Genomic DNA, 25,123 nt, shown 5'->3' with positions numbered 1-25,123 from the left:
GCCATCACTTCCCTTAGACGTATCAGTGAGCTTTAGGCACTAACCTTGAAAGAACCCTTCTTCCAAATACATAAGGTTGTACTTCACTCTAACCATAAGTTTCTCCAAAAGGTGGTCTGACATTTTCACAACAATCAATCTATTGAACTTCCTGTATTTTTCCCTCAACCTGACTCAGTTGCGGAACGGGTTCTCCATGCATTAGATGTTAAATGACCCCTCATGTATTATATTGACAAAACAAAATCTTCTAGGAAAACAAAAAAAGCTTTTTGTTGCTTTTTCCAAACCTCATACAAGTAAAGCCATTTCTAAATCAGGCATTGCTAGGTGGATTATTAAATACATCCAGGCATGCTGTTCCAAAGCTGAAAGGGCCTTAACTATCCCTCCTCCAGCCCCTTCCACCAGGAAAAAGGAGCCTCTATGGCCTTTCTTGGGAATATTCCTATTGCTGATATTTGTAGAACAGCTACATGGTCCACACCATATACTTTCACAAAATGTTATTGTGTGGTTGTACTAGCTCGCCAACAAGCCAATGTTGGTCATAATGTTCTATGTACACTTTTCCAAACCACTACAATTCCCTCAGGCTAGCCACCACTACTTTGGGATGACTGCTTTACAGTCTATGTACAGCATGTGTTTCTAAAGCCATACATGCCTCTAACGGAAAGTGTGACCCGGTAAGCATCTGTTTGTGGCATGTATTGCTGTAGATTCACACATGCCCACCCTCCTCCCCGGACGCTTGTGTTAGTTGCAGTCAATTTAATATTTCTTGCTTTCCTCTTTGCATGTACATCTCTCTATACTATGCTTCGCTTCATATTTCATCCTCACCATCCATGCTGGAAAACAGTCAAACAAGAGAGTCGACCATGCACGTGACCAGCAAGAAGAGGGGTCACAGTACCTTGTTACTCGAAAGACTTTCTTTGAAGAATAACAACCTGCAAGCATTGGAGCCCAACACTATATGGCAGGATTATGCACCGCATGTGATTCTACAGCACTGCATGCCACAAATAGATGCTTAGTGCGTACGTAACATTATATATATCAAAAACCAAGTTGCTCAGCAGCTTAAGGGCGCACTCAGAAGAAAATTCTTTATTAGCCAACAGACATCAAAGCGCACTTTAAAAATCATGTAAGTCCGCCTTACGCGTTTCAGAAGTGTTCCTTCTTCAGAGGCGTGGCTCAAAACATTCGCGTTGCTGCGGGGCATGAATTTGAATAGTTGCCCGCCAATGGGCTGCTCAGATGAACGTCCCAATGTCTTCTGGGATTTGAAGTTATTTTTTAGCCCCGCAGCCTGCATTGTACCCAAATGGGATTTGTGCCTCATAAACAAACAAACGGTCCGCAATGGGCCGCAAAGTGAACATACTGCCCAACATCCACAGGCGCTGTCTCCCCATGTTGAGCATCGATAAATTTCGAGCCCATGGACCCTGTCACATCCATAGGGTGGTGCCGCCCTCCACGGCCTGGAGCCACCGTGTATACATCAAAAACCAAGTTGCTCAGCAGCTTAAGGGCGCACTCAGGAGGCAGAATAAAATTATTTATTAGCCAACAGACAGCAAAGCGCACTTTAAAAATCATGTAAGTCCCCCTTACGCGTTTTGGAAGTGTTCCTTCTTCAGAGGCGTGGCTCAAAACATTCGCGTTGCTGCAGGGCATGAATTTGAATAGTTGCCCGCCAATGGGCTGCTCAGATGAACGCCCAATGTCTTCTGGGATTTGAAGTTATTTTTAATATATATATATATATATGTTCGATATGGTCGCCTTTCTCAAAAGCTTGTTGTAATTTATCAAATAAAGGAGAGAAATACTTTGTAATATTGTGGAGGGAGGGTAAAGGGCGTAAAGTAGGAAGAGGGGCATTGAGTGTCCAGGCTACACAACTTTTGTTTTGGGTCCTTATAGTCAGTAGCCTTTTCAGTACTTGATATAAGACGGTAATCAGTTTAAGTAAACTACGCCATCTGGTGCCTCCAGGGCATTTATCAGGAAAGGGTCGTGTGGCATCATCATGTCAGTACTATTTGTAAAGACACAAGTATGGAGATCATAAATGCTAGGGGAAAATCATAAATGGGATTAAAATCCAGTATCAGTGTGCAAAAGGAGGCAGTACACAAATAACAAAATGGTATACTTTGGTGCTAGGTAGCACTTTCTACCTGAACACCTGTATCCTTATGAACAGAGATCAGGTAAAGGATATTATTGTTTTCTTACATGGACTGAAAATATTAATTGTTAGTCTTTCAAAATTCTCTTTCCAAGATCTTCCAGATAGATTCTATTGAAAAGTCCTAATTTCAGCCCTTTCAGAGGGGAAAAAGCATTAGCAAAGCTATTAAGTCTGTCCTCCACAAGCCAGCCTTTTGGTTTTAGCAGACCTGTGCAAGAAGGTTTAAAAGTGTGTGATACAAAGAAAAATTGTTGCCATCTAAAGGTGGGGTGCACATGTTTGCTTAAAGTAAAAAGTCACTCATTGCAAATGTACATTTAAAACCATTAACTGAAAGTAGAAATAAAAGGAGAGATTGGCCAGCCTACCAGACCGGACACCGAAGTGGACTACTTTTTAGGTGAATGTACACAAGTTAAATGCTGTTTTTCTCAGGTAGGTGAGTCAAGAGATGAAGAGGACTGACCCATTGTCTCATGATGTGTGTGCTGTGATGGGTGAAAACAAAACTTGAATGAAATATGTACAGACCAGTCGATAAATTTGTGCTGAGTAAAAGCGTTTGTGTATGCATATATGTATGTATGTATTTTTATTCTGAGTTTTCTGGGAAACCAAGGTGCTACAGTTTAGGCAGTTTTGAGGCCAGACAAGATGTTAACTATTAGGAAATATTAGGAAATGGTTTTATAAGATAGGTTCCCCGGAAAATATTCTAATGTTAGCTGATCAAGGATTCCTAGAGTTAGGATATGAGACCTGGTTTGGAGAAGGATGGGGCTCTGAGATGGTGAATTAGGAATGCCTCCCGCAACAAACAGATAACCCCCACACCTTGCACTCTTGATGCTTCTCAAACTCACTGTGTATGCATCATGTGCCTTTTGCAATGTGATTCATGTGCACCCTCTGTCCACAGATAGACTGTGGCAAGGAGGCCTCTACAGTAAAGCTCGCTGCACACATAATTTTTTCTTTGGTTGAATAATTTTTCTTTTAAGGCAATACAGCAATCGTTTAATAAAATGACAACGTATACAATTAGGCACAGTTTTAAAGGACTGCAGACATGGGAACATGATATATATCAAGCAAAGAGTTTGATTCTGTAGAAATAGAGAAACAGACGAGATAGAGAAAATAAAGATAATCTAAAGAGGAAGATCAGAAAGAAGGAGGAATGACAGGCTAAGAAGATGATGAGTGCAAATAGAGAAATGCAGTAAAGCATAACCAGTGCAAATCAGATTTAGGGCATGATTATGAGTTTGGCGGTCTCACCACCATACTTCAGTGGCGGCGGTCTCCTACCCATCATAATAAGATGTCACCACTGCGCCAGCGGCCATGTTTCTGATGGCGGGGAATATCTTTTCATATGTGCCACTGCATATGTGTATATCTTGACTGCATAAGTGTTAAGATATGCATGACACGTGAAAACATACCTACTACCAGTACCTTCCCATTGTTAAAGTCTGTAGCATATGTGCCCTGTCCAGTCAATGGGAAAACACTCCAAAACGGACTTACCTGGTTTTCGGCACCAACAGGTTCGGAAGAAATTTCAGTTTAACTTCGTGAAGGTTTGGTCTCTCAAGAGCTTCAGGTAGACTTTATAAACTAAGGTTGTTACGACGACTCTTGTTTTCCAAATCTTGTGTGTGACGTTTGAGGTTTAGAATATCTTTTTCTAGCAAAGGAATTTTATCCTGAATAGAACTGACACAATGTTCCATCTCCACCATTTTACCTTCCATAATAATCTATTGGCTTTCAATGTGCTGTAATTTCTCATCAGTAGCACTCACAAAAGGCTGAAGACCCCTCACTTCATCAAGAATGATATCCAAAACTGGGTTACTAGATGAAATAATGGATGATGAAGGATATTTTTTAGCCCTTTTAGGCTTGGTACCATTAGAGGTAGCCTTAGCCCCCCAAAGTGCGTTACTGGCCATTTTATTATGAAGCAACTTATTGCGAGACTTTTGCAAGAATTTTATTCTGCCCATAAACTGACTACAGAATTACAAGACAGCTGCACTTCAAGTTGTTGTCAGTCAGTAGGAGAAAACGTTGTTAGAGTGTGACCAGAAGAGTAATTAATTTAGTTATATGAGAGAGACAGAATTCAAAATGGCGGTGTCATAATGAAACAGTAGAAATACATGCCAGATAAACTGTAGATAACCAAGTGGTAGCTTGACAAGTAAAAAGAAAGTATTAAGAGCTGAGGGCATTAAAGTAAGTTATGTACAATTATTAGGCTGCCCTTCAAGTAAAAAGCACAAGCATGTACCATTTTGAGAAACGTGTCACTCACAGGAAGGAAGATTGCCCCACTTAGGAAAGGGCTCTCTCAAGGAGCAGAAACATGCCATAAGGTTGAGCAGGAGCTGAGCAGAACTCCTTTGAGTTAAAATTGATGACACTGAATGTGTATATCCATAACATTCAAAACTGAATATGTTTTATTTGCCTAAATTTGCCATGGATGGCAACAAACAAAATGGCAGTTTAAAATAATTGTAAAATATGGGTTGTACAGGGAAAATATAGATTTTATTTAGTAACTTTTTTCATTGAATATATTTCAGCCTTTTATAATCTCCACACCAGACTTGAGTTGCTCCCCTTGCTTTTAATGTGGACCAAACTTTGACCTAGGCATGCTGAAGTTTCTTTGATCAGTAATACATTTCTTCTTGCCAATCTAAAATGGATTGTACACTAGGTTTTCTTCTTGCATTCAAGCTAGAGCAATTTGAACCCGTTGTCTTATTTTCTTAACACCAGTACCTGAACATATGAAGGGGACAGGTATTAAATTTCCCCATTGCACTAGAAAGACATCATTTCAGTTTCCATTCCTTGCACATTGGTGACACTCGTATTTTGACTATTTGCAAAGGTTAAGACCATTTTTCCTAAGCAGTCATGCATTTATTAAACTACGGTGGTTTTCTGCGTATTTCTATGTACTAAAGTGCTGACCATTTGGGTCTATAGGCATTTTCAGAATGTCTCATTCTGAAGATTTATAGAGTTTATCACAAGTGTATTCTTTTAAAAGATTATCACCCTCAACAAAGCAAAATGTATTCTGTAAATGCAACAGACTTAAGTTTAAGATGTTCTTAACAAAGTAAAAAACAGATACTTTACGCCTCACAGATTTTCACTGGTCCTCTGTTTACACCGTTTCTAGGAAGCAGTGCAGAAGATGCTGGATCAAGCTGAAAGTCAGGTGTGTAAAAAGCAAACCATAATTTTCCAAAGCCTTTGTTTTGTTCATCTATTCTGGTGTGTATATGTTTGTAGCATAAGAAAACTCTTTCAGTCCGAAATCAACTTTCCAGAACATAGCCCAGCTTAAAGACTCCCCAAAACACACACACTCTACTGAGCACCACTGGATGTAAATGTACCAGGCTGCTGCTTGGTCTGGAAATCCACATGCTGTTAATATGTGTGTTCTAAATCTGATGTGCATCATTTTCCAGTCATGTGCTCCACAGGGAATTACAAGTACTGTAAGCGATCTGGTTACATTTTAAATGTATTTTGTATTAGCCGCTAGTTAAGACACATTCTTAGGAAATGTATTTCTCTTTTACATACAACCCATAGCATATTATTTGACATCCATAATTGAGGGGAGTCATAGTGGAGGTCCCTTGGTAAGGTGTCTGTAGGAGCACATATACATGTGGCTTTGAAGAGATATACTAATGACATCAGAAAAGGGGGCAAGAGTGACTTTGGCCAGGAAATGGCTCTAGTCTGTTTACAAGCAGATAGTGTATTCCTGAACCCTAAATGTAGACTTAGTGATTTTGTGTGTGCAGAGTGATCTTAGATAAGTAGCCTAGACAGCTCACCACCTGGTTGGATAAAAAAGCATATAAAAAGATAGATGCCTTTTAAGTTACTTATATATAAAGCAATGGTTGTATATTTGTTGATTTTGTTTTGGGAACATGATGCATTGTGCTTTATACTGTGTACTCATTTTGGCCCTTCCTAAAATAATATAAAAAGCTATTTTCAATCTACCTTCTAGTCGATAACGGCCAAGGTCGCTTCATCAGTTGTGGAGTCATTCTTGAAAACATTGAATGCATCCTTTTTAACCCCTTCTGTGCCACGCCCTTTCCCCCTCCTGTGCCGGGCGTTTCATTATGTGGGCGGGTTTCATGACGAGATAGTCTCGTCATGGGCACAGCGCGACCGTGCTCCATGACGAGACTATCTCATCATGGGCACAGAAGAGGTTAAATCCTTAATTTCCTTATATATCCGATATTGTTGGGCAACGTCACTGAGTGGGGTATTAAGTTTTAAACCTAGGTTCCAAAAGTTCATTATTGATTTATTCCGTCTAATAAAATTAACTTTGCTTAAGGCACATGCTTTCTTACTTATGATATGGTCATTCCATAATAGCATTAGAATTATATTTTAAATAATCACACATTTGCCTGACATACATGTATCAAGCAAGCTAAAACAAATAGACCAGAAAAATCAAGGGCAGATACCGAACTATGGAGTCTTAACTTTTTTGTATTCAACCATTATAATATTACATCTGTTACAACATTAGATTGGTTACTTTAGCATCTTGTAAAGAAAATATTTCTAAGTAAGAGTAAAGGATTGGTCGGAAGAAATAACCTCCAGAGCGTTTCACAGAATAATTGCTAAAGGTAGGCTTGATCCTCTGCCTTCATTTCAGATGCCTTGGACATCTTTGCTTGCAGGGAAGGTGAAGGGGTCAATAGAGATGATTGTCAGGATGCTTTTCTCTTTATTCATGTCCTGAGCACCTAGCCCTATCATACAGTTCAGAATTATTTTATTTTTGATGAGAGTGAGAGCATAGGTCCTGCATGTTACGTCTCTTTTCAACCTTCTTGAACTACCTTTATCTGAACACATCCACCATCAGTTGCTTTGTCCCTTTATGACCTTTATACCCTACCAGTCTGCTCCCCATCACATCATTCCAAATGCACAATTCAGCCATCAAATACGTATCATATAGCCTCCCACAACTAACGCCATCTGTTCTCATCTCTACCTCCCACTACCTGTCACAATAAGCACTTGGAGACAGTGAGTGTCAATCCCTCTATCCTCCCATCAACCATTTCAATGGTCATGCTCCCCCTCCCTTAAGCCCTACTGCTCACCTGTTCCCAATCTCCCCATGATCTTTGGACTTCCTAAGCCACCACCCCCACTCGCTGAACATCATTTTTGCCTTTGAAATATGTATCTGCTCCTAGAAATGTACCAACATCAGAGATATATGAAGAAGGAACACGGAAATATGACTGTCCTTCACCACACTATACTGTTATGGCTCTAACTCAAGAGCAAACACCCAAGGAGTTTAGGGTTCATTTACAGATCGTTTTGCATTATATAGTGACATCTGTTTTGTTTTTATGCAAGTTTCTAATGCCTTTGGTTTTCCTGACACCTTGAGATTGAGCTTGCAGTTCTATTCAGTGCTTACACATACCTTTAAAGATTCTACATGAAGGACGAGACCCTATTGTACTTTAAGTCATGCTGGACTCTCCTTCCTCTTCTTAACCAACCACAACTTGTATTCCAAGAAAATATTTAAAGTCCTTTCTCCTAATTACCCAAAAGAGGCATTGAAACAAATGTTCATTGTCGATCTGCGTATTATCTCAACTGTCTGTAAGAGGGAGATTGTTTTCTCTTTTTTGTGTTAGCTACATATTTACTCCCTTTGTAATGGTTTATGGTGTTTCTTCTCAGTTTAATTGATCATTTTAAAAATGACATCACAGCATATGATTTTAAAAGGAGATTTCTCTTTACACTGTTGCAAGAGCGTGTACATAGGGGAGATACCTATTGCTATTGAATGTAATAAAGATGCCTGGAGAAAGTAGGATTCCAAGTAACATTGACTTCACTACATTCAGGCATACTTTTTTGATTTTCAGAAGTCCAGAGATTTGATATTCGATACATAGGGTGAGGGTTGATGATTCTTCTTACTTTAAAGATTTAAAATGTATGTCTTAGCACCACCTACAACTAATATCTTTTCAACAGTTAGAAAATGGTGGCACTTGGCATAATCCTGAAGCGCCACATGACTTTGGAACAGAAAAAGACAGAGCAAATTGTCCTTTCTATCTTAAAACTGGAGCATGCCGATTTGGAGACAGGTAATTAGCTTATTTTTAATATATATATATTTGCATTTCATGCTTCATCAGTAATACAGTTTCTTGAATTAGTGAGGAATTTTGAACCTTTTGTGAAATAGAAGAACCTTTGAATCTGTTGAACCATGATGGGAATAAAAAATGCTTAATCTGTTTTCATCTTGTTTGTCATAATTTAAAATTTGCAGAAGCTGTACTTTGTTGCTTGAGCTATGTTCCAGGATAGAGAGTTTCATGTACTTGAACAGAACCAAGACTTAGATTATCATATTGAAATAAAGGAAATTAGTTTCACTATATTTTATCTTACTTGCAGGTCCTGACCCCGTCACCTCCCACCCTTACACCCCTCCATAAGCCAGGAATCACAGTACTTTATCACATAACTTTTGTGCAGTCCACAAGTCAAAGCGTTGATGAAAGGGATCAATCCGCTAGCTATCTCTATCCTGCAAAAGACTCCCTTTACTCCTAATAGACCACCGGGTGGAACTAACCAGAGCCCTCACCATGGGTCACCTAGATTACTGCAATATCATCTGCACACGCCTCATTAAAACACTCATTCAAAGGCTACACAGACTACAAAAACAGCCATCCAGAATATACTTTAACATACACAAGCAGGCTCACCATATTCCTACTTTGAAAGCACATCACTGGCTACTAGTTCAGACCCAGATCAAATGTAAGGTTCTCTGCACCACCCACAAAGCCTTTCTGTAGAAAATGGACCAACAGTCCTTTAGAATCTATTACCATGCTATGCCCTATCCTGAAACCTTCACTTACTATCTGCTATCCTGATCTACAACTTTTGTTCTGGTGGCTAAAACACAGAGGCAGATCGCTGGCAATAAGGCCTGAAATTGTGGAACATGCTTAGTAAATTCCTGAGATCTGAAATGTAATTACATGTGTTGCTGTAAATCCCTAAAAACAAAAGTATTCAGAATCAGTTTCTAAATTGACCCCCCTTCTGATGGATACTTCAAACCGCATATTCCTCAACTTGTGAATATTACCCAGGTATCAGACTGAAAACTTTTAGATCCGTTCTCCTGCGTGCCAGTGTGGCGCAATACCAACATCATTTCACTCTGGATGTGACAATCGGAGCCACATCAGTTCCTGTCTATGCCTTAAACAACAGAGTTTAAACTGTGCAGGGACCGTCTCAAACAAATGTCTGTGACAAATCCTCAAGCAGTCTGTGGCGCCTGGTGTCAGACCACTCCATCATTTGGACATGTGAGTGAGCTTCATGCTCTTTCTTTCAATCCACCATATGACACCTCCTTCCCAGATGCGTTTGTTTTGAGGACTTGAACTTAATTTCTCAAGCTTACAGAGAGCTTACCGAAAGCAATTACTCCTTTTCATTTTAGGCAACTGATCACCCTTCTGGCAATCTTTGGTCTACCTCCTCCCTCTACGGAGGAAGAGAGACTCCATCATCTGGACCCTAAAAGATCATTAAGCTTCTATATCAATCATGCCAAGTTACACTGAGTGGACAATCAGCTCTTTTTGGGGTTTCCCGGAGCAAAGACGGGTAAGGCAGTGCAAAAACCGACCTCTCAATGGATTGTTCTCTGCATAAAGATCTGTTACACACTGGCGTAGAATCACCCCACAGTCGACATGTAAGCTCATTCCACCAGGGCCAAAGCAGCTATAACTGCATTGCCAAGCTGAGTGCCTGTCCTCGATATCTGTTAGGAGGCTAAGTGGACATCGGTACACAAGTTCACGAAGTACAACTGCTTTGACATTCAGATCCGTCAAGAGGTGCATTTTGCACGCAAAGATCGATATTCTGGTCTGAGCCAGTTCACAGCCCCGTCACCTTTGGAGGTGCAGCTATTGTATCTATTCATAAGGTAAGGAATCTGTAGTTCTAAGTATTCATCAAAAAAACAGGTTACTTACACAATCTTTCTGGTGGATACTCTAACCACTTATTCCTTACCGACTGTCCTACCGCACTGTTCCATGAACTGGGCTATTTTCCTTCTAAAAAGGTCCCACGTCTAGAGATCAACACCCTGGTCATGCCAATCTGCAGATGGGCTCTACGTCTGAGGGTGCAGACAGCTTAGAAAGCAACTGACGTCTGCACACATGGGTGGCGCTTATATGCCCTGTTGTTTTTGGGGGTGAAAAGAAAGGAACTGACATCAACATAGATGGATGGTGCTTACATGTAGGTTGTCCTGTTTTCAGTGTTTATTTTTTGTGGCTTTATTAGTGTTTTCCAAGCCTTTTGGCATCAGCTCATATCAATGTTTATTCTGCTACCTAACTCCCAGATAGACAATAACTGCATTTTTCAGTGTTTGCAGAACGTTATTTGCTTTGATTTTTATGTGGCACATATTTAATTTAAAGAAGTAATTTAGGGTATGTAGTATCTTCCACTTGGCAGTGTATCCAGTGGACTTTTGTTAGACTATTTTAAGCATAGAAAGTCTGTGTAATGCTCACTCACATCTCATTCTCTCTCACACTTACTCTGTCAGGACTCTGCCTGGTTTACAGGGCTATTAATGGATTTAAAAGTAACAGTGTCATATTCAAACATTTTAATAAACAAATTCCTAGACACAGTCGAGGGTCATTCGCTTACTCTACTGACGGAATGACATAGGGAGGGGTAACCTTACCGACAGCATAGTACCCTGTGAAACCTTTAACATTTTGAATGACTTCAGATTAATGTGTAGCTCTACATTTTGAGGCACCTGAAACTTGATGCTTTAACCCTTTCGCTGCCAGGCCTTTTCCCCCTCCTGTGCCAAGCCTGTTTTTGGCTATTTGGGGTAGTGCGCGCTAAGGCCCCTGTAGCTTTTTGACCACATAAGGTATCCACGCCAAATTTGCGTCCTTTTCTTCCAACATCATGGGGATTCTAAAGGTACTCAGGGTTTGTGGATTCCCCTGGAGGGGTCACAGAAATGACCCATAATACACCAACATTTTGTTTTTTTCGGAAAAATTGGAAAAACGGGCTGCAAATGAAAGCATCTGGGTTTTTCCCTGCAAATGTTATCAAAAAAGGCTTTGTGGGGTTGAAATCACCATTTCCCCAGCTTTTCGGGGATACCAGACTTTTGTCAGAAACCCAACATTTTTTACACAGTTTTGGCATTTTTCTGGGACATAGCCGATTTTTGCTATTTTTTGTGCTTTTGACCTCCTTCCAGTTAATGGTCGAAATGGGTACAAAAGCAATAATGGATCCTGGAAAGCTATACATTTTAGAGAAGTAGACAAAATTCTGAATTCAGCAAGGGGTCATTTGTGTAGATCCATCAAGGTTTCTTTATAGAAACTAACAGGATAAATTGAAAATTAGTTGAAAAAAACAGCCTTTTGTGTCAACGTTTTCACTTGTAACTTCTTCTAATTATGACAGCTGTTTGAAAGCAATATACCATTACATCCGCTGGACATTACTGGTTGTGGGGATATATAGGACTTGTAGGTTCACCAAGAACCCGACGAACCCAGAGCCAAAAACTGAGCAGCAACTTGCAATGTTTTTTTTATTATGTACCGGGTATATAGTAATTATTCTGTAAAAATGTGTACATGGAAAAATCGGTATGAAAGACACCTATGTATTTCTGAAATGGGAACAAAATATAGAGTTTAGAAACAGTAGATATTTGCACATTTCTGAAATTGGGAATACTCATACTAGCATGAGAATTATCAGTCATTTTTTTGAATGACTTATTTTTTACACAATGTCTTTCATTTGGAAGGCAGAAATGCATCGAAAGTCAATAGATAATAACAGTTCCTTTACAAATCTGAATTACCCTAAGTCTCCCGATAAAAATGGTACCTCACTTGTGTGGGTAGGCATAGTGCCCGCGACAGGAAACGGCGCAAAACGCAACGTGGTCACAACTCAATATCGCAGTGAAAAATGACCCTTTTTTGGCAAAATGTCTAGCTGTAGATTTTGAAACCTAGCTCTGCGGGCACCTTGGGAAACTTAGCAAACCTATACATTTTTGAAAACTAGACACCCAGGGGAATCCTGTATGGGGTGACTTGACTGCCTCCCACCAGGGTCTGTTACCCAGAATCCCTTGCAAACCTAAAAAAATGTAAAAAAAAACCCCACATTTTCCCCACAGTTCTGTGGTGGAAAGTTCCGGAATCTGCGTGGATCCACAAATTTCCACCCACCCCACTTTCCCCAAAGTCTTACGAGAAAAACGGTACCTAGTGCCCGCGACAGGAAACGGCGCAAAACGCAACGTGGTCACACCTCAATTTCGCTGTGAAAAATGACCCTTTTTTGGCAAAATGTCTAGCTGTAGTTTTTGAACTCTAGCTCTGCGGGCACCTTGGGAAACCTACCAAAACCATACATTTCTGAAAACTGGACACCCGGGGGCTTCCAGGGAGGTATGGCTTGCGTGTATCCCCCAACGTTTCCTTACCCAGAATCCCCTGCAAACCTCAATTTTAGCTGAAAATCAAATTTTTCACACATTTTTGTGTGGGAAAGTTGTGGCATCACCGGGCTCACTCATATTTCCCACCACCCAGCGTTCCCCCGGGTCTCCCGGTAAAAATGGTGCCTCACTTGTGTGGGAAGCCCAAGTACCCGCGACAGATTGGAGTTTGGATACTGCTTCTATCTACTTCACAGCCTGAAGTAACCAAAAGCTTACGATTCTTGTATTATAAACACTCTAAAATAAATTAATACATTTTTAAAAATGAAGTAAAATAAAGGAAATGTGCTTATAAGAGGCGCTATTTTCTTTTCTTTTTAATTTAAGTAAACACAGCGAATTAACCAATCCCAGAGTATATTGGACTCTATTATTATTATTTGTTTTTTAAATGATCAGAAAATAGTCTTGTTATAGACTGTAAATATGTATATATAAATATATATATTTATGTACAAATATCTCTTTCTCACTATATAAAAGTCTGTGTACATGTGGGGAAGTGGATTTCTGTTGCAGTACGCCCTCCCCCCACTTTCCCTCACCTACGCCATGCTAACTGCCATGCCTTGATGCAGACAAAAACAAGGAAGGCGACATGGCACACTGTCTGTGTGCCATGTCAAAGCAGCACTACCTAAGTCACTCCTCTAGCAGGCCTTACTAATCCTAAGGGTGCACTGTATCTCTGGTGTGGGCATATCTACATGAGCAGATATGCCCCTACAATATGTAGGTCTATTCTTAATGTTGTAAGTGCCAGGGAAACCATAAGAGAGTACATAGGCTGGAAACTCAACAACTCGAGTTTCCCTGCACTATGATGGCTTCACTGAACCCAGGAGTGTTTGTTACCAAATAACTCCTCTCTACAAACCCACACTGATGCCAGTGCTGAATTTATTAAATTGTGTACCCAGAGGGCACCTCAGAGATGACCTCTGGAAACCTACCAACCCTGGTGTGGTCTCTGACTGGCTTTATGCAGCCTGCCATCACCAGGCATGTTTCTGGACCCATGGGTAAAGAGCCCCTGCTCTCGGAGGCCAGAAACAAAGCACATCCTGGGTGGAGGTGTCGCACCTCGTACCCCAGGATGAGCACGGTGCTCGAGAGGGAAGCTTCAAAGGCCTTTACGCCTCTGTAATGTGACCCCAGCCTCTGCTGTTAGCAGCGGATGGCAGCCCCTGGTTTAAACCCTCACTTTTGGTGTTAGAACCGGCGGGAAACCTTAGTTAGAATAGGAGTTGTGCCCCCCCTTCACCAGCTCCACCCCTCAGGTGCTAGTGGAAAAGTGAAGCACATTTCTCATTGCCCACCATCTTGAAGATAGTGGGGCTTATCCAATCAGGGCTAGGGCTGTGCCTCCCCTTCCCCCGCCCCTGCCCCACAGGAAGGTGGCATAATAGAGGGTGTAGACACTACAGGTAAGAGACCCATTGGTTCCTACCTGTCACTCTCCTGTAACTCGCCTAGATCTAGTATTTAGGTGGCATCCCCAGACCCTGAAATCAGATTCTCGATGACCTGAGAAGAGCAAGATACTACAGCGTTGCACCAGCAGGGAAGATTATAGGCACCAACTGACTTGGCCCAACCCTACGGGTCTGTCTGAAGCCCTCGACTATCCTGCATCAAAAGCCAACCTGTCCTGCGGCCCAGCGACCTCCAAAGCCTTGGGAGGACTGCCCACCTTCGACAAAGACCAAGATGTCCCATGGACAGCGGACCCACCTCTGCAACCAGTGCCCATGGCCTGAGCCCAAGTGGCTCACCGGTCCTGTGAAGGTTCCCCAGCGCTTCTGAGAAAGAGTCCACTGTGGGCTGACCCCTACCAGACTCCACCTCGACACCTGCAGCCCCAACTCGAAGACTCCCCCTGACAGTGACCTGTCCGGTAACACTTTTCTGATGCCTAAGGACACCCCTGCACCTGAAGCCCCTTGGCCTTGGGGAGCGCAACCAATTGTGTCCCTACATACCCTAGCATCTCAAATTAACTGGTTAGCTGTGTATTTTCTTTGTCCGGCTTTCTGGCCTGAGCCTGCAGCCTTTCTTCGAAACCAATCTCCCCCATAGTTTTGCATTGGGCGCCCGACTACGCTATGTTGGCATTCTGCAACCGGCTGCCCCTGTGCCGCTGAGGGTTTCAGTATGGTGCCGCCTTGTGGCCCCCGTGCTTAACTTAACCCCCGGAGACTGGGTTAACAAACCGTGTTACTCACCTGTGAGCAGCATCTCTCTGATTGCCCCCGTTCTCAATTGGATAACATTGGCACCAGATTCCGAATTTGAAACCTGCACCCAGCCGCCCCAATGCTGCTGGAGTTGCAGATTTGCTACTTACCTGAACCTTGCCTGGTGCTGATTCTTCATCCTGAAAACCAAAACTAAGTTGTATACTTGCCTGCAAAACTGCATTCTTGTTTTCCTCTTATAAGTTAACATTGCTGATCTGAAAATTGTACAGTGTCCACTTTTTAAAGTGAAAAGTATTTCTTATGTGAAACGTACTTACCTTTTTACGCATTTCTTGGTCTTAAAATAAATCATGAAAGAAGCTTATTTTAAATTGGCGTGAATCTACTTTCTGAGTCGTGTGTCATTTATTAGTCACTGTGTGCATAACAAATGTCTTGCACTCTTCTGTGTTAGGCCTAAGGCAGCTCGACCACGCTACCACAAATAGAGCACTTTAGGTTTACATTGAGCCCTGTACACTTTTGAGGGAATCTCTGGACTCTTTACACGATATAACACTTAGCAGTATCTACACCAACTACTTCTGTTAAATTCATTCATCAATCACCTCTACCTCAAATCATTTCCAAAGGTCCCTTAGTAGCAACCACCTCTATTCATCTGTCCCTGAGTGAGTTCTTTCCACATCTATGCACAACGAACAAGAACCATCTAAATATCTTTGACTTGATTTCTGACTAAAAGCGGGACCTCCTAGTCAACATTTAATGCATCTCAAACTTGCATGAGGCTTCTTCATGGATATGGTATCCTTACATGAAATTACCCCAAGAAGACAAGAAGGATTTGGAGTTATTTTCAAAGACATCTTACAGACCATGAGCGTTCTAGACATGGCTAAATGCAAATCGTTTTTCTTTAGCTGCTCTCCCTCAGCTACCTACATTCTGCTCATTCCTTTTGACCTTTTGTCAAAAAACAGAGCATTCATAAATGCCATCCTTGATGTTATCACGAACATAATTGTAAATCACAACAAACAGTGCTTCTTGAGAGACCAGACACCTCGTTCGACTGCAATAGCCTTGCCCATCAAGATCCCTCACTATTAAACTAGGGGCCCCAACGTAGCAAACAAATTGTCTCGGGACCTTCACATTTATATGGATTCAACTGAGATGTACTTTCCCTTCCCCCATGTCGCATCACATAACCTGGAGTGAACACCACCTCATCTTTCTTTTTTGAACCTCCTCACAATTACAACTACTACAGTGGCAGTGACCAACAAAACTACCTACAGATAATGGAATAATCACGGCCTTTCGGCACTTGACTGTTCTGTTGGCAACCATCTCTCCCCTGTTCAAACAGTGAAAGTGGAAAACCTTTACACCTGGGCTCTCGAAAGGCTTTGACAAAGTGATATCTGTCAAGACATCCACTCAATCTAGCAACAGAAATATTATTTGTGGCTTCATGAAAAATGAAGAAAGTCAAGGGATAATTCAATGATTTTCAGTGTCAGTAAAAGAAATCGAAAAGATGAAATGATAAATCATGTCTCCAATGAGAACCTCAATTCATACATTTGAAATACAAATACTAGGGGGGCGTGGCTTGGACGGCGTTGGTGATGGCCGCCTAGCCTGTTCTCTGCCGTGCAGGAGAGCGATCCCATTGATTTTCGGGGGCAGAAAAACACCTCTTCACCCGAATGCACCGCGGAGCTGGACTTTCGAACCTCTAAGGAACACTCGGTGCGAAGCTCGGCTCTTGATATCGGCCGGACGCACCTTTTTGTCGACATGCTGCCACGACGCTGATCACAGAGCGGAGCGCGGTCAGCCTGCACGTCTCCTGGCGGGAAGCGGCGGACCTAGGAGACGCGCACACGGAGAGAAGGTGAGCCTTGAGGGAGGCGCCGGACAATGTATGCTCACAGTTTTTAAAATTGGTGAGCTTATCGGCGTGGTTCAGGCTTGCCAGTAACTCCGTGTGTCCGCCTGCCTGTCCCTAAGATGGCCGCCCGCCAGCTACCTTACAAGCAACAACAGCGCTAATACAGTTGCTAAAGCCCTGCGGAATGCCCAAATGACACGGTGCCTCTGCCCTACGCCTTCCTGAGGGGTGCCCTTGGTAGCGAGAGCGCAATTTCAGTGGCGATACAGCCGAAAATAGTGAGAACCTTCCTTCACTGGTGCCTGACCCCAAGATGGCGACTCAGATCAATCTTCCACCTTTTTTCGGCGCGAAAAACGGGAAAGAGATGCAATAATAGTGCTCTGTGCACTTTTAACAAATGGGAAGTTTGCTCAATCAGTCCTGCAGACCCAAGGTGGCATAATCTAATGTCATATTATCTTTTGGAGTTGCAGCCACAAATGGTAGTACAGCCACAAGCAGAGCGTGACACATGAACACTAGCCAGCACCGACACCATCTGCTAGATCTCTGAACCTTAAGATCACAATATTGAGATCTCTGTTGGACGACCTAACTCGACCAGCGCTTTGACATCCTTCAGACCACCCTGTCCTTTCTCGCAAACTGGAGGGCCGTCGCAATAGCGTCCTTCACACACGACCCGCCTGCAAAATGTCGGACAGGGATGAGAAGAAGAACAACAAAAAGGTAAAACCGGAACCCTCATTATCAGACTCTCCTATTAAATCGAGGACGGACGTCAACAGTACCCTAGAAGTAATCCTGAAAAAACTGGCAGAGGTACACGACCTAGCAAAATCAACCAAATCCAACACCGACTCTATGCAGCTGGAACTTACTGCAATTAGAGCCGACATGAGCTCTGTACACAAAAGCATAGATGAAGCGGAACAGAGAATTAGTGACTTAGAAGACAAATCCAATATTGCATCCACTTCCATACAGCAACTCCAGGGATCAACGGTCCACCTTAGACGCCAGGTGGCGGAATTAGAGGACAGGAACAGAAGGGGCAACGTGCGCATTTTTGGAATCCCGGAGAATGCGGAGAAAGATGCGAATTCCTGCGTGGACTTTCTAGAAGCTTGGATTCCGAAGATAACAGGGATTTCCTTCCACCATGAGTTTGAACTCGACAGAGCCCACAGAGTTCCTAGCTACATCCCTCATGGATATAGAGGCCCGCGTCCACTGATATGCAAACCACTGAGGTACCAACATACGGAAGCTATACTTCAATTCGCAAGACGCAATCACAAAATTTCCTGGGAAGGCCATAATATAACTTTTACCCAGGACTACTCAAAGGACGCACTCGAAGTCCGGAAAGGATTCCTGGCCCTGAGAGAAAAACTTAGATCAAAAGGCATTCAATACTCCTTTGTTGGCCCGGCGAAATTCAGGATCACCATACAGGGCAAACCGAAATTCTTCACGGACCCCAATGCACTGGCGCAATTCATCGGTGACTCTCCACCGCAGAACATGGACTTGTCCAATGGCTCTTCAAACAAACGGAAGACCAACTCGCAAGAAAATATAAACTCGGGCTCTGGTCATGGGTGACTCTAACGGAACAATTTCAAACCTCTAATTTGAAGTGCATAATGTTCTCATTGTTCAGTATCTCCTCTGATAAATAGTTAGTTGAAATAATCTTCACCCCGGAGCAGCCAAACTTTCTGCTGTCTCTTCTGTTTTCAGTTTCTGTTGATGCTTTGATTTGAATCGACTCCGTCAGGTAAGACCGCCCAGTATTCATACCGTGGTCACCTGTACTTCTATTAATATCCTTAACAAGTGTTTTAGAATGGATCTTGCTTGATGCTCTCTAATCCGAAATCGGAGCATATGCTCTGTTCCTTCACTCTCTACACCATGATCATACCGGGGACTCAGCTGTTCCTCAGGGACTTTCTATATATGTATCTGCAGAAACTCCCCTCATGTCATCTTGCCTTCTATTTGTGCATACCTTTTGTTTACGCAGGTCTTACACGCAAGTATGCACACGGTGGGCGGGGCTAAACGGTCATTACTCTTTTTGAATATGTTCTTAAACTTCACTGGTTGGTTAAGTTTTATGTTTACAAAAACTATCAGTGTATCAAACACTACTATATACTGCTTACTACTTACAGCTATCGAATATGGTTAATTACCTGTTCCCTATTACATCCATCAGTCTAACTCCTTCCTGCGCTGCAGATGGATGGCAATGCCGTCGCAGTTCCCAAGTTCTGTTGAGAAGGGAGGGGGGAGGGGGGAGGGTAGCAGAGGGAGGGAGGGAGGAGGGAGGGGGGAGGGGGGAAGGGGGGGGGGGGAAGGGGGAGGAAAAATCTGGTTTGTTTCAGCATGCTTTTTCTATTTGAGGTTAATGCTCTTTCTCAACTATATGTCAGCAAAAGGACTGCTTTCCGATATGTCATGGGGGCCCTCGCAGCACACATGCAGTGACCTAATCTCTTGTGCTACTAGCCTATCCACAGCAATAGCTTCCAGTACCATGCTCACTACAAACCCGAAATGCGTCTGCTCTAACGTCACCATTGTAACAGCGCTACACGCGAGACAGAACAGATCCAATTACGCAGCTTACTCATTCATACTCATCACACACCTACCACCCTTTAACGTACTCTTCAACAACAATACACCAGAACTAGAGCGACACCATAGTAACCAATGACTCGTAATACATCCATCTCGGAGGGCCTTAACATTGTTTCCCTCAATGTCAAAGGTCTCAACCATCCGGTCAAGAGGAGAAAAGTTCTAGATTATCTGGCAAAATCCAAGGGCGACATTCTACTCCTGCAGGAGACTAAGCTATCAAAGGATGACGCTGTCTTTATAAATCAACATTGGATATCTCACAACCTTTGCTCCCCAGCAGTTGGCAAAAAAAGGGGGGTTCTCACACTTATAACTAAGAAATCCAACATCTCCGTAGTTTCACACACTCACGATGATAACGGCCGTTTCATCATGACACACCTTCAGAGAAACGAAGATCAGATCCATGTCTTAAATATATATGGCCCCAATACTGACGATCCAGAGTTTTGGGATTCACTAGCCCCGACCCTAGATTGTATTCCCCAGGGAGAACTACTAATTGTGGGGGGCGATTTCAACCTGCCACTTGACCCAATCACCGATCGACATTCGAATTGCGCCTACCACCCCACACGCTCACATACTAGTTTACAACGCCTATGTTCCAGATTCAACTTACACGACTCATGGAGACTCCAACACCCTGATGGCCGTGATTACACTTTCTACTCGCATCCTCATAATTCCTACTCGAGGATAGATTATATCCTCATTAATAGCCCCTTCACCCACCTCATCGAAGAAACCAGTATTGCCCCTAAATTGATTTCCGACCACTCCAGCATTCAGACCAAACTAGTGGGTTCCAGTTCCATTCTCCCCCCTAAAAGATGGAGATTCAATGACGAAATATTCTCCGAGCCAGAAAACAAACGAAAAATTGAGGAGGCCATCCTTGATTACCTCAAACATAATGACACCCCCGACTCAGACATAGCGAGTGTTTGGGAGGCACTCAAAGCCACTTTGAGAGGAGTAATAATAGGCATCCGAGCTCACACTAACAAAAAACTAAACAAAGACCTATCCACTCTGGAAGACAACATCAAAAAGCTGGAATCCGCCCATATAGCAGATCTCCAAAACTCGAATATTTTAAACGACCTCACCAAACTCAAATATGAATACAACTCGATACTCAGCAGAAGGGCAGGGGTCTGGATCAATAAGTTTAAGGCTCTAAGAACATGTGAGGGCAACAAAGCTGGGAAGATCTTAGCATCATATCTAAAACATAAAAATAAGCAATTCAACATTGCCTCAGTTAAAGATAGCGACAATGTCATCCAAACAAAGCAGAATCTCATTCTTAATACGTTCAAATCATTCTACCAAGACTTGTACAAAAACAACCTAGACTTTGACTCGGAAAAATGTGACAGGTACCTAACCTCACTGGGTCTTCCTAAACTAAACGGTACTGATAAGGACACACTGAACTCTCCGATTACCCTTCAGGAAATATCAGCGTCCATTAAGACGCTTAAAAGTAAGAAAGCACCGGGTCCTGATGGGTTCTCAGCCAGCTTCTATAAAGAACTCACAAACTCCCTGAGCCCCACTCTCGTAAAACTATTCCAATCCTTTAGTGTAACAAAAAGTATTACCAATTCCATGAGTGAAGCTACCATCATAGTCATACCTAAAGATGGTAAAGACCCTCTGCTAACCAAAAATTACAGGCCAATCTCCCTAATTAACTTAGATTGCAAAATTTATGCTAAAATCCTCGCCACACGTCTAAATCTACAACTTCCAAAGCTAATCAGCACATCACAAGTAGGCTTCATGAAACAGCGCATGTCTAACGATAATACGAGGATCCTCTGTCACGTCATTGAAAAAGCCAAAATGCTCGCAGCCCCGGCCGTAGCCATTACCCTCGACGCAGAGAAGGCGTTTGACAGAGTCTCCTGGTCTTTTCTCAAGAGCTGCATGTCCACCTTTAACCTGGGAGAAACTTTCACTGATTTGGTTATGGCCCTATACCGGTCACCTTCCGCACGCATTGCTATAAATGGTTCATTGTCGGACGCCTTTTCCTTAGAACAAGGGACTAGACAGGGATGTCCCCTCTCCCCTTCACTTTTCCTCTTGGCAATGGAGCCCCTAATTTCACATATAAAAAAAAATGATAACATCAAAGGGGTGGAATTCGGGGATAAGTGCGTCAAACTCGCCGCCTATGCGGACGATATCCTGATTGTAACGGAATCACCAGAATCTTCAATCTCTGCATTAATGTCCACCATAGACAGTTACTCTTCCCATTCAGGATACAAACTTAACCGGGATAAATCTGAGGTCAAACCACTCAATATTTTAACCACCAAAGAGGTGCTGGGAGTCTCAGGGCTATGCTGGCAACCAGAGTTTGTGAAGTACCTAGGTATCGAGTTTGGTGACTCCCTCATGGAGACCCTCCATCGAAATGAAAAAATCACTTTAAATAAAATTAAGACGCAACTAGAGGGGTGGTCCCCCCGTTTCATCACTTGGTGGGGTAGGGTGGAAACCATCAAGATGATGATTTCACCTCTGGTTAATTACCTCATATCTATGCTCCCACTAACCCTCACACCAGACTTCTATCACAAATTAGACATGGCCATCTCTAATTTCCTATGGAAAGGGAAAAGAGCAAGAATCAGCATAAAAAAGCTTCGCTTAGACAAATCAGCGGGAGGGGTTAATTTACCAGACTTTAAGAGATATGAGACCGCTTTCCTAGCCAAACAAGGAGCCCATTGGCTCGCTCCCTCACCTGACTACACCCCAGTATGGCTCGAAATTGAGGAGGAAATTCTTAACGGTATCTCCCCTAGCGCGGCCCTCTCATCCAACCTGAACCAACTGACCCATTCTAAATCGATATTTCATAACACAAAATCTGCTCTCCTAAAGTTTGATAGAATCCTAGAATTCAGCATCAGGCGCTCACGTTGGGAATCCCTCTGGGACAACCGTAACATTTTGTACAAGGGTAAGCCCATGCACAACGAGGCATGGATCAAAAAAGGCATACTGTTCCCACACCAGCTGTACGCGGGGGAATACCCTATTCCCTTCAGAGACCTACAAATCAAATACGATCTTGCACCAATTGAATTCTATAACTTCCTCAATGTAAAAACGGCTTTGTCCAAACTCAAACTCTCCCCGACACCGCCCTCACTCCCACCATACCTTGCCAGACTAAACAGACTAGGACACCAGGTTTCCTTTCTCTATAAACTCAGCCGTCCCCAACAATCTGGCCTTACTGCCCCAATCACACAATTCTGGAATAACCTTTCATCTAGGCCAATCACAGACTCAGATTGGACCAATGCATGGATATCCTGCACGAGACACAAAATCAGCCCTACACTATCACAGACAAAATACTGGCTCTTGCACAAAGCCTTCTGGACCCCTGCACGATTATTTGCACACAACCTCTCCCAAGATGCCTTTTGCTGGAATTGCAAACGCGCGGAGGGTGACTTATCACACATCATCCTAGACTGCGACTGCGTGGCGCACTTCTGGGAGAATATATTCGACTTGATCTCAAAGCTATTCCACATCCCACCGGTGAAAGAGCTCCCTTACCTAGTTTTCGGTTTCACCCAGAACCCATCCCTTGATGCAGATGATAGGGCATTACTTGACCTCCTCCTCTCGGCTGCAGTTAAGACAGTCCTCAGCAACTGGAAAGATACCAGCAAGGCTAACTACGCAGGGTGGTTAAATTGGATAATTAGCTTACGTGGAGCAGACAATATTACACTCCTTCAGACACCGTGGCGACCTGCCACGAGAAAACTATGGTCGACTCTTGATAACTACTTCACGACACGTAAGCCACCTTAGATGGGCCCACACACCGCCCACGACTCACCAACACATGCTGCCCGACTGCCTTCATTGCACTCCTAGCCACCGTAAATACTTGTCCTTAATGAATGAGTAAAATGCTGTTGAAATACAATGTCTGTTACTGAATTGTTGTGAGTATGTTATACGTACTCTACTGTTGTACTTTTGCACTGTCATTTACTATGATGTACTGTGGCGTACAGTAAGTTTGATTCGTAAATTTATGACTCATAATACACTACTGGACTTGCTTTATATATGTCTATGCTGTAACAACCAATAAAAAAACTTTTGAAATAGAAATACAAATACTAGGCTCCCTTCTTTACTATATCAGTGATCAAAGATTTTTAAGAATGCAATATAAGTGCTCTCTTTTGTTATGAAAATGTATTTTCAATGGGTGCTTCATGTTGTCATTTCCCAAGATAAAAGAAGCTGCCTTTGGAATCTGTGCAGAAATCATAACTTCAGCTTGAGAGGCAGCTTGCCTTTCCTTGTGGCGACGCTGTCATTGAGATAGGTTCATTCCTTTCTTTACTAGACAATGTTGTGATTCGGACATGTGGGCAAATACCTCAGTGAGCAAGTTCTCTCTCTTATCCTCTTTGGCTGATTATCCTTACATGTTATTTTTAATTCCAATGCTTCCATCCACCAGTATCTATGGAATGAGCTTTTGATTCTTTTCAGTGCTAACAACCATGAATGAAGATCACACAATGGAGAAAGAAAACTGAGTTATTTATAATTGTAGTTCTCCGTCAATGGCATCTTCATTGAAGTCATAAACAGCCCACCTTCCTCCTCAATGAGGCTTAAGTAAAGATCTGAATCCTGATATTAAGTCAAAATGAGCGAGATGGTCAGCATCCACAGCAGAGCACTGTGTTTGTAATGAAATTGCTGTATCCTTTAAAACAGAACAATTCCCTTCCCTCTTTGAAAACTGGTTCACATTACAATTTAATTGATTTGACTATTCTGAATCTGCACTCTTTTTTTTCTTTTTAACTTGTCTGTTAATTATGATTGTCTTATTTTTAAACGAAAATAAAAAAAACTGAATGTAATACATTGATTGTTTCTCTGGAGATGAGCTCATTAAAACAATACTTTTTAAAGGGAAATGTTCGATTTTAACACAACTAGTAATGTTGTTAATTTCTGTCTTAAATTAGGTTTTCAATGACTGAGAACTTGGATTAAAATCAGTAATTTTACTATCTCTTATTACTTTAAACATTTTGGCAGGTGTTCGCGCAAGCACGCCCATCCAACTTCCAGCCCAACCCTCCTCATCAGAGGTATGTTTGTTACATTTGGAATGGAGCAGTACAGGAGGGATGACTATGACACAGATTCTGGTTTGGAGTACAGCGAGGATGAAATCTATCACCAGTTTATAGAGTTCTACAATGATACTGTTCCTGAATTTAAGAGTGTGGGAAAAGTCATTCAGTTCAAGGTATGTGCCCATTAATGTTTAGTTTTGGTATTGGATTTGATTCTTAAGATGGCTTTTTCTTTAGTGTTCCTTGTTTAGAGTGGCCTATGCTCTTACGATGTTTAAGTTGAAGAAGCTT

At 42.4% G+C, this 25,123-nt stretch overlaps 1 protein-coding gene across 1 annotated transcript in view; it reads left to right on the top strand.

The window, feature by feature from the left end:
* Nucleotides 1-25,123, top strand: part of ZRSR2 (zinc finger CCCH-type, RNA binding motif and serine/arginine rich 2) — a 162,492-nt gene that overhangs the window by 47,355 nt on the left and 90,014 nt on the right. Inside the window, exons 6-8 of the mRNA XM_085622211.1 lie at nt 5,424-5,462; nt 8,315-8,430; nt 24,792-25,005. Coding sequence (XP_085478337.1) covers nt 5,424-5,462; nt 8,315-8,430; nt 24,792-25,005 — 369 coding nt within the window. The remainder of the gene's footprint in view (nt 1-5,423; nt 5,463-8,314; nt 8,431-24,791; nt 25,006-25,123) is intronic.

This window comes from Triturus cristatus, chromosome 8 (genome assembly GCF_964204655.1).
Source record: "Triturus cristatus chromosome 8, aTriCri1.1, whole genome shotgun sequence".
Taxonomy (NCBI): Eukaryota; Metazoa; Chordata; class Amphibia; order Caudata; family Salamandridae; genus Triturus; species Triturus cristatus.
This window is presented reverse-complemented; position numbering and strand designations above follow the sequence as displayed.